The sequence below is a fragment of the Salvia hispanica genome, chromosome 4, assembly GCF_023119035.1.
Source record: "Salvia hispanica cultivar TCC Black 2014 chromosome 4, UniMelb_Shisp_WGS_1.0, whole genome shotgun sequence".
Taxonomy (NCBI): Eukaryota; Viridiplantae; Streptophyta; class Magnoliopsida; order Lamiales; family Lamiaceae; genus Salvia; species Salvia hispanica.
Window position 1 is genome coordinate 5,118,284 of NC_062968.1, and position 11,355 is coordinate 5,129,638.

Here is an 11,355-nt window from a genome sequence, read left to right on the forward strand (position 1 = left end):
TAAATCCCATTTTGTTCTTGCCACCCATTTGCACCGATTTTTCATACGTTATGAATCATGCACTTCCCCATCTTGTCGAGAATCTCCCTCAGGTCCAGCTGCACCGCGACGCAACCGACCAGCTTCCCGCCGCCGCGGAGGCCGCATCCGGCGGCGCCGCGGCGGTGGATCTCGATCTTCAGGGAGGAGGATCCGCCGCTTTTCTCGGCCAATTTCTCGAGGTCGAGCCTGCTGAGGGAGAAGCAGGTGTTGATTTTGCTGTCGACGGCGTCGGAGTCAGAGGATTGGACGGAGAGGTCGGCGAATTCGTTGGGGAAGGGTTTGAATTTGAGCTTGCAGTAGTAGGAGAGGGGGAGGTGGGGATTTAGGGGGAATCGGAGGGAGAGACTGGAGATGAGGATGCGATGGAAGGCGGATCCATTGTGAGGAGAGAGTGATGGATGGGGAAAGGAGAGAGGGGAAGAAGGTAGATAAATGAAGGAAATGGGAAAAATGAAGAAGGAGAAGGAGACAGGCAGCTCGCCGGCGCCGTCCTCTCTCGCGTTTTTAGGGGAAAATGTTGCAGACTTCCTCTTTTATCTTCTTTTTTAAAACTTTAATTTTTTATTTTAAATGATATATTCTTAAAATAATTAAAATTATGTTTAGGAGTTATTAAATAATTAAAATTGCTTAAGTTGTCAAAATTGTGATTAAAATGGTTGACCGTTAAGTATTAACGGAAATGTTGACGAAGGACCAAAATGATCAAATTTCCATATGTTCAGGACCAAAAAATCCAAAAGATAAAGTTTAGGACCAAAATGATAAAATAGGTATATGTTCAGGACCAATTTTGACCTTTACTCATAAGTTAATATATATGGATATGACTCAACTATGAAGAAACTTCCTAAAATAGAAAAATGACTCAACTATGAAGGAACGGAGGGAGTAGTATCATAGTTCACCAACATGACATAAAAGTTATAAAAAACACATATTCTTTATAATCTTATAATAAGCCAAATGACAATCACTATCTTCATCGCAGGATATTTGATAACCCAATCACTAACACTGTAGTCAGAAGGAAGCCTCAGATGTTTTATTCGGTCAGAACATCTTTTACCCAGAGCTCCATCCAGATCAAGACCAATGCATCTCCGGAGATCGAGTGGATTCAAGATGGGGGCAGCCATCGAGAATCGCTTCCAGCCCTTCATTCGTCATGGGTTGCCCCCAAAGTCCGAGATGGTGCAGATTAGGCATGATTTCTCCAATTGCAACAGCATGGTCAGTGCCAAATCTTCCCAATAGGGTAATCCGTAAGCCAATGATCTATATATGTAAATGATTTCAACATGGGGCAAGACATGCCAATGCTTTCAAATTCCTCTACACTCAGTGATGGCATTCTGATAAGGTGTAACTTTTCCAACTGTGGGAGTTTTTCTATTGCATCAGTCAAACCAATTTCAATTTTCTCAAATCCTGCGAGTGTAAGGCATCGGAGCTGACTTGATCGGTCAAAAGACAAATAGTAGAGGTAATCTATAAAGTTCATCCAAAATTAGAATGTTTAGCAAGACCTATGCTAATTCAAAAAATCCTTACTAGTTAATTGCACCCTCTGCATATTCCATTTCCTTTATTTAAGGAAAAACTTTATTATGTTTCAATCTTTATTCTCTACACTCAAACTATCAATTTCTTAATTTCCATCAAAGATGATTTAAACTAAATATTCATGAAGATAAATTACTAGTTCGACGGTTTTGTGTTATTAGAACAAATTAAAGCACAAAAAAAAGAAAGCAATCGCCAAGCAAGAAAGAGTAAAGAATCGTGAATTATACCGGTTGGCGACGTAGTTAAGAAACCCATAATCTTGGTCATAACTGAGAAGCTTTAGGTCGACCAATTGTCCATGGCTACGATCCACTATGCTATAGCATTAGCATACGCTAGCGAATTTTTCGTAAGCCCAATCTCGACAATCCAAGTGAATAACGCGCCACATCGTTGGATTTTTGCAGTGAATCGATTATTAACTATAGGATTCCTCATTTTTTTTTTTTTAATTTAAAGAGAATCGATTATTGATTAATTAATTACTAGTTAATTAATAAGTTAATGGCAGAGACTATTTAATTAATATCGTGATTAGTAATAAATTGATTATTATTTGTTCAGTAAAATTGAATTTTATAATGTTAATTTGGGTGATTCAATATTGATTTTGTATATTCTTTTGCTCTAATTTTCACTGATAAAGATGTATACCCACAAAAAATTACTGTATTGACCAAAACGATCCCACTTGTTCCTAATTGCTTTAGTTCTTGGCATTTACCGCTGTGTTCGAATTTAACTTTATAAATAATTAATCTCATTTATATAACCAAATAATTTCCAATGTTTAAATTAATTTAATTAACCCTCAATTCATTCACAACACTATACATATATATGCACCGAACCCTAAAAATCGAATATGTTGAGCATGGCCGCCTGTTCATCCACAGCTGCGCCTCCACCATCGCCGCCATGGACCGAACTGCCCGATGATTTGACGGCGAATATCCTGCAAAGGTTGGACACCGAAGAGATAGTAATGGGTGCGCAGCTAGTGTGCAGTACATGGTGGAGAGTCTGCAAAAATCCTGCCATGTGGCGCGTGATCAATTTGACATATCAAAGTTGCACGGCCAGGAACATTTGCTGTTGCGGGCCCCGCAAACTTGGGCGCATTTGCAGTTGCGGCGCTGACAGATTTTGGAACATTTGCAGCTTTGCAATGGATCGTAGCGAGGGACAATTGGTCGAGCTAAAGCTTGCCGGTTTTAAAGTGGATGGCTTCCTAAACTACATAGCTCAGCGGTACATAATATATAATAATTCTTTCCATCTGATGTGTTTGCTTTACCTTTTTGTGTGATTTAATTTTATATTTGGAAAAATAGTCATTTAAATCACCATATTTGGTCAAAATCCCACAAAATTTGAAATCCGCTAATTAAATCACCAAGTTTCAATTTTTCTAGTTTATCCCATTAATCAAATTTTAGGTGGAATCTTTGTTGACTTGAATTGAGATTTCAAGATGGATTGAGATTTAAATCACAAAGAAGCTAAATAATCCAAAGTGTAATCACAATGAGCTTAATCTTAAAGTTAGATTGAGATTTCAAGATGGATTAGATACACTAGATTTTGACAAAACTTAGTGATTTAAATGACTATTTACATTTTATATTTTAATGTAAATCGCCAAAAAAATGAATATTAGTCAATTTTAGTCTAATTTCATTTTCATGTTCCCAGTATTTTAATTTGTTCTTCTTACAGATCAAGTCAGCTTCGACGCCTTACACTCAAAAGCTATTATACAACAATGACTGATGTAACTGAGGCACTAATGAAACTCCCACAATTGGAAGAGTTGCACCTTATCACGAAGCTTCGCATCAGTGCAGAAGATTTTGAAACCATTGGCTTGGCTTGCCCATTATTGAAATCACTCACATACACCAACCGTTGGATTTCAAACGACGAATATAGATTAATCACGACTAGAAACTCTAGGTGTTACCAGGATATCGGATTTTCACAACAAGCTTTAGCAATTGGAAAAACCATGCCTAATTTGCGACATCTCCGACTTTCTGGATATATTTGGTTGGAGTATAAAGGACTGGAAGCGATTCTCGATGGATGCCCCCACCTTCAATTGCTTCATCTCGGGGAATGCTCTAGTCTTCTACCAAGTGATCTATACAAAAGATGTAATGAGCAAATAAAAGAGTTTCTATTCTAGTTATTTTAATCTTGTGACTTGTTATCCATGACAATTGACACGAGCCATCATTAATTAGACGCAGCTGAACTGCAGATATATTTAAGCTGAAGCCTCTGAACTTCAATTTGTGGCTCTATCAGTTTTATGGATTGGATAACTATGGTAGTCATTCTGAATTTGTTCATTGTTACTTTTGTTGTGATGATATTCAAGGTGAATATTATTAGTTTTGTTGTGAAGATTTTGATGGTTATTACTATTTCTAGTCTTGAATGTTGTAATGAGATTTTGTTGGAGGCGAATTGGATCCCCTGCTGTGGCAAAATGCACAGTAGGGGATGCTGTGTAGATCTTATCCCTTCATCGATTTTTATTAAGTTAGATTATTTTCTTTTATGCATAAATGAGTGACTTTGATCTACACAGCATCCCCTGCTGTGCATTTTGCCACAGCCGAAGATCCAAGTCCCTTGATGTATTAAATGAAATGAAGGTTGCCTAGTAGTACTACCATTATTAATCACAGGAATGGAAGGGTCGTGAGAAGCTACCATAGATTTTATGATTATAATTAAAAACACGAATACGAAAGGTCGTGACAAGGTGAATATTACTCCTATTAGTTTTGCTATGAAGATTTTGATGGTTATTACTATTTCTAGTCTTGAATATTGAATGAGATTTTGTTGGAGGTTTCATTGTATTGTATCTCCCATTTTGCTTGGTATGTAGCGAGATAGCAATGAACCCCTTTCTGTTTTTTATTAGTAGCATTGTACAGCTTATGACTCTCTCCTTATTTTTCATGCACTTGGAGCTGTTGTCCATTTTTGTTGGGTATAATTAATTCTTATAAACAATATGTTTCACTATGTTTCAAATTAATCAGTGTTTTTCTTCACAATTCCTTCCCACCTTCCTCTCCAAGATTAGCCCACATGTGGTGCACATTCCCAGCAACGTAGTTTGCAGAAAAGGGCCGGATTCATACCCAAGCTTCGCAGCCACGCAATGGGGAAGATAGAGCTCTCGACGTTGCTTTGAGTAATGGCGGAAATTTGAACCTGTCAATGGGGAAGAATTTGGAAAAACCTTTGCGGGGGAAAGGTGTTTGAAGATCTTGTTGGGGAGCTGGCGCGGCAGCGGTCTGTCGGCGGGGATGAAGGTGGGGGATTATGTTTAAGAGGGTGAGTTATGTACAACTAAATTAGTATACTGATTGGGTCAAAATATCACTAATCGGGCGTTGACCATCAGTTTTTAATGCAACTGTAAGAAAAAGACCACTCCAACGGTGATTTCACTTGTTTACGAATTGATTTTCAAAAAATGAATGTTTGGACCAACTTAGCATTTCGATTATATATTTAGGATCATTTTTTACCTTTACTCTTAATTAATCTCAACTTGGGTCAATAAACCATATCTAGTTTTAAACTAATGCAAATAGTTCTGTCATTGACTTAGTGGTCATTAATTTGCTTAAATAATTAATTGGGATAATAAGATAAATATTTTTAGAGTAAATAATAATTAAAATGAAACTGTTATAGTAGAGATATGAGATAATAGAAGTTGTGGGCTGAAATAAAAATCGATCGAATTGCTAATGGGAGTTATGAGTACTTGATATATTAAATGAAAGGAAGGTTGTCTAATAGTACTACCTACCATTATTAATCACAGAATTCGAAGGATCATGAGAAGCTAGCATTATTAAGATGTTAGATTTTATGATTATAATTAAAAACATGAATACGAAAGGTCAAGAAAAGATGAACCGAAACGGATACACCATAACACCAGCAGTATATTAAAATCGAAAATGTTGAGCACAGTAAAGACCGTAATCGTAACTGAACCTTCAATTCCCACAGTTGCATCTTCATCAGTCCTGCATCGGCTTCCACCATTGCCGTCGTGGACTGAACTGCCAGATGATTTGACGGCGAATATCTTGCAAAGGCTTCACACCGAAGAGATACTGGTGACTGCGCAGGAAGTGTGTAGCACATGGTGGAGAGTCTGCAAGAATCCGAACATGTGGCGCATCATGGATTTGGATCATGAACATTGTCGTCGGTATGGGCTCAAAGAATTTAAGAACATTTGTCGTTGCGCAGTTGATCTTAGCCAGGGGAAATTGGTCGAGCTAAAGCTGACCGGTTTAGCAGTGGATTTGTCGATAAACTACGCAACCGAGCGGTATAAGTCTTGTATTCCCTATCATGCACCACACATGGTTCTCTGTTTTCTCGTATATATCAAAATCAGCTCCTAGCAATTTATATATATTCTAATCTTTTGACAGATCAAGTCAGCTGCGATGCCTGACACTATCAGAGTCTCAAATAATGGGGTATGTTTTGCCTGAGGCAATCAAGAAACTCCCGCGATTGGAAGAGTTGCACCTCTGCGTGATGCTAATCCCTAATCCCACAGATTTGGAAACCATTGGCATTTCTTGCCCAATGTTGAAATCATTCACATATAGAAACCATTGGGTTGTGAATCTAGACGTTTCAGAGCATGTCGTAGCAATTGGGAAAACCATGCCTAATCTGCATCATCTCCAACCTTGTGGAAAGTGGATAGAAAATAGGGGACTAGAAGCAATTCTGGATGGATGCCCCCACCTCGAATCACTTGATCTTGGGAGATGCAAAGGTCTTGATATGCAAGGTGCTTTAGTCAAAAGATGTTTCGAGCAAATAAAAGATCTGAGGCTCCGTCCTGTGTCTCCACCCTCTATCAGCTATCAAGATGGGGATTATGACAGTGATTCGTCATATTATGATATCTACAGTTCCAGTGATAGCGATGAAGAAAATGATAGTATTCATTATGAATATAATTAGTGGAACCAAACCGAGTTGATATTAGGTTAACCATGTAACCAATCTGTTAGAACAGACTAGTTGTTTTGTGGCCAATACCCCTATTGTCATTTTTATTCACATTTGGAGTTTGTTTTTCCAGCTATTTACTTCCCATTGTCTAAAAGTTGATTTTCTAGCACTTATGATTCTACTTTTTAGATTAATGTTCTAAGAGCATTTCCACCGTTATACTAAACTTAAACCTATTTTAGTGTAAATGTTACCCTAAATATAATTTTACTCTTATCATTTCTCAAAAGAATATTCACAAACTTACTCACTTTTTATACTTTTCAATCACACCTATATATTTGATCTAAATTACACACTAATCCCATGATCTAAATTACACACCTATATATTTGTCAATAACTTAAATTAAATTAAATAATATATTGTAATAAGATTTTTTTTAAAGTAAGATTCTGTCAATTTTTAAACCAATAAACAATTATTGAAAAATGAAAATTATGTATCTGTAGTAGTATTAAGAATAATTGTGTACGTTTAGTAGTAGAATAGCACAGTACTACTTGATTTACTAACTTTGTTTCAATTACGTACGTGTAGTGTTATTAATACTAGTATTACTCCAGTGCTATGCACGGCTCATTATAATTATATCAAATTATGAAATATTTATAAGAAATAGTACGAAACATTATACTAATATACGAATCTAAAATTATAAAATTATACAATAATACATTTGACAAAAGATAGCAAAATTATATCAAGAATTTAACAAAATAATACATGTAACTGTAAGCAATAAAAAAAATTATAACTCATCAACTTTTTTCTAGTAGTTCTATTTGAAAATGTGTGTGAAATAAAATATATAATATCTATATATCATTTTATTTTGATTAAATGTGTGTGAAATATTTTCTTTCCTCTTTCTTACTTTATCAACTTTGTATTAAAATTTATGTCTTCAAAAATTCAGATTTTTAGGAGAGAAAGTATATAAGAAAAACATCTCTAATATGTAACCTAATAAAACTACTTGCAAAAAGCACATATAGTAATAGGTATATAATATATTATTTCTAAAAACAGTAAATATCCCAAAATGTAACTTTAAAAGATTGAATTTAATATTACAAAATATATGAAGATCTCTTTATAAAATCTTTTCATTTCATCACCTCTTCTAAAACCTTTTCACTTCTCTCTATTTTTACGCGAACCCAAAAAAACCTTTTCACCTCCAAAACCTTTTCATTTCTACTTCCCCAAATTATTACTAAACGTTTGATTAGCAGTGGAGTACCACTATTTAACTTCAAAACTTTTAATTGATGATCAATTTATCTTCAAAAAAACTTTTTACTTTCACCTCTCATCAATTTATTACAAAAACATTTTCATTTCTACTTCTCATAATTATCACAAAAATAAATAAAACCTTTTCACTACCTTAACTGTAATTAAAAATTGGGTTTTTGGCTTTTTAAACCAAAACCTTTCCCCGAATTTCGGTTTTTCCCATGAACTATGAGATTTGTTTTTAATACCACGAACTTTCATTTCGTTAGGATTTTCCCAACCCGGCCCGAATAGCACATTTCCGACCCGAATAGCATAATTCAAAATGTTAAAGTTGTGTCTTGTTTATTCAAAAGTTGTCATTTGTTATGTAATAATTGTGACTGTATGTATTATTGTGCCAAATAGGATCTAAGTAATCAATTTAGTGACAAATAGGATTAAAATTGACATGTTGACAACCCGGGTTTCGTCGTTGACCCGCCGAGGGAAAATCCCAACGAAATGAAAGTTCGTGGTTTTAAAAACAAATCTCATAATTCATGGGAAAAACCGAAATTCGGGGAAAGGTTTTGGTTTAAAAAGCCAAAAACCCTTAAAAATTCATAAATGATTTAAATATTGAAATTTATAAAAATAATATGGGTTAAATTTATATTACATATTTGATTGAAGTAAAAAAATTAATTATCATCATTATTATTGTGCATTAAATATTACTACTACACAACATTATTATCTAATATTTATAACTTTTGATACAATGGAATAGATTCGATCATGCAACAATATGAGTATATTGACAATAATGGTGCATAATTGTATAATACTACTATTATTAACTGAGATTTGATTCATTTATACTAAGGCCGTTATTAAACCTTGAAATTAAGTACATGTAAAATAATAAAATGTAAAACGCATTTTTACAAATTAATTAGTACTACTACAATCTTACCAATTACATTAGCTAAATATCAAGGCCAACTTATTCGGTCCATGCCCTTGAATTTCAGCCATCTTTAACTCATAGAACGAATAATAAGTTCGCCTTTGAGTCTCTTCTTCCTCCACGCCTCTAGAGTCTCTCTATCTTCTTCGACTTCTTATAGGAAGATTTTATGTGCTCCACTACTCCACTAAACCAACTACATGGAAGTTACATATAATTACTATAATTTATAATTATGAAGTCTTTATTTTATTATATTTATAATATTTATAATGACAGTTTTGTAAATATCTCCAAAACTCTCTTTTTTATATTTATAGATTAGTATTAAATTAATTTAACTATTCATTTTTAATACTATTGTATTAATATGGGCCACCCCATGAATTATTAAAAACTAATTAAATATTAGTAGAATTAGATTAGGTTATTATTCCTAATCTTTCACACCGCAGCTGTTCTTCCTCAAGTTTTTCTGTAAGTTTTCTGTATTTTATAATTCCTCTTCCTATCCTTTTTCTATTTTGATAATATAAATTGATTTGGACTCGGAATATGATAAACCAAAATTTGAAAAGTGTTTTAGGTATATTTTTTATTGTAAACCTAAAGATAGATATTTTTTCTTCAAAAATTGTAATATTGTTGAAGGTATTTTTCTACTGCATTTTAAATTTTACAGTATTGTTGGAGATCGTCAACCATTTAGCCTTATGACTATAGTGTTGTACCTATTGTTGTATGGATAATTTTAATATTATAGTAACATCTTAAAGTGTGATTGTTCTGTTTGCGGTAGATATTCAATCATATTGTATTCCATTTATGTGTGTTTGTTTATTTTTTGATTTATTTAATCATATCATTTATGTTGCACAATCTCTTATTATTATATTTCAAATTCATATAATGATAATATGATGTAAAATTAGTTTTCAACAAATTAAGTAAATTGTGCATGGCACTGGGTGGATATTAGTTAACTTCAAAAGTTATAAGAAAATTTACATAGAAAAATAATAAATTAACTTAAAAAGAAACCTTATTTGATTTTCTAACTTCCAGATAAGAAAATATTAAATGATATCAAATATTGAACTTTAGTAATTATTTTATTATAAAATAAATTTAACAAACATTTGGTAGCAATTAATGCAATTTGCCATCCAAATTGATGCGGCATATACCATTTAATGAAAAATTGCCTCTTAATATAAAAAATTCTTCAATCATCATTTCTACATTCCATTATTGATTCAAACTTCCACTTTAATTCATGCAGTATATCCTACATGAAATTTTAGATTAAAATACATTTTTTCCCGATCTAATATTTCATGACTCCGCATTATTCTCTCTCCTATGTCAAAATTCTAAATCGATTAAGAATTTAATTTACCTTACTTAAACAATTACACAAATTACCTTAAATACATGAATAATTAAAATCAGCAATATGAAAAATGTAATTTTATTATTATCATTATTATTATGCATGCCATGTTTACATTACAAAAATTATCTAATTGGAGTCGGTTACCCGAAATGCGCAGATACATGAACAACGAGGTGAATTTGATAGCATATTCTACATGGAACCTTGTTGGAATAAGTGAGCTTCGACAAGTTCAATTATACATTTGTACATTCAAATATAATATCCGAAATTAAGGAAATGTCACGCACCTTGTCGAATACCGATTCTAGGTACCTCTTAGTTCAAATATCTAAGATAATCAAATCAAATATAGATTTTATAACATGTCCAACATTTTATCCTAAGAGTTCAACAAGAACATATGATATCTCATGTCTTTAAAGTTTTTATAAGAATATTGAATTATAACATGTTGTATACATCGACAAGTATATTAAGTACTGAATAATCTTATATAGCAACACATTTATTAATTAATATACAATTGTCGGCTAAACGCAAGTGAATGTGAAGACGTCAACGACATGCGTGCGACAATTGAGATTTCATACGAATGATGACGACACTTGACCAAACGATGCACACATATCAACATGTCTATTAAATAGTGGATAATCATGCAATTTAACACAGTGTACTAAGTAATGGACAATGCCAGTTAAACGCAAGACAAAAGGAATTACACCAACCACAAGTAGTGTGACAGCAAAGATCACACGAGAATGATGGCAACACTTGACTAGACGCAACACGTAAAGATTTTTTTTTAACAATTATTGATTGTGAAATTGAGCATTGCGAGGATCATTTGTCTTAACATAAACATGATACCAAAATGACCTAAGTTTTACTTGATCATACGACACACACATGTAAGAATATTTTTTTAATAGCTATTGATGTAAACAGAGCATTGTAAATATTAGTTGTCTCGACGTAAAAATGATATCATAATGTCATAGATTGTACTCGATCATATAATTCAACACATGTATAATCATACCGACACGTGTATTAACTAATGGACAAAAAG

General features: G+C 33.4%; 1 protein-coding gene across 1 annotated transcript; it reads left to right on the forward strand.

Moving 5' to 3' along the window:
• The first annotated feature begins 5,606 nt into the window (after positions 1 to 5,606).
• On the forward strand, positions 5,607 to 6,639 carry LOC125220227 (putative F-box/LRR-repeat protein 23). Its single transcript, XM_048122391.1, has 2 exons — positions 5,607 to 5,986; positions 6,093 to 6,639. Exons 1-2 carry the CDS (start codon positions 5,607 to 5,609, stop codon positions 6,637 to 6,639), a joined length of 927 nt encoding a protein of 308 aa, XP_047978348.1.
• The last annotated feature ends 4,716 nt before the right edge of the window (positions 6,640 to 11,355 follow it).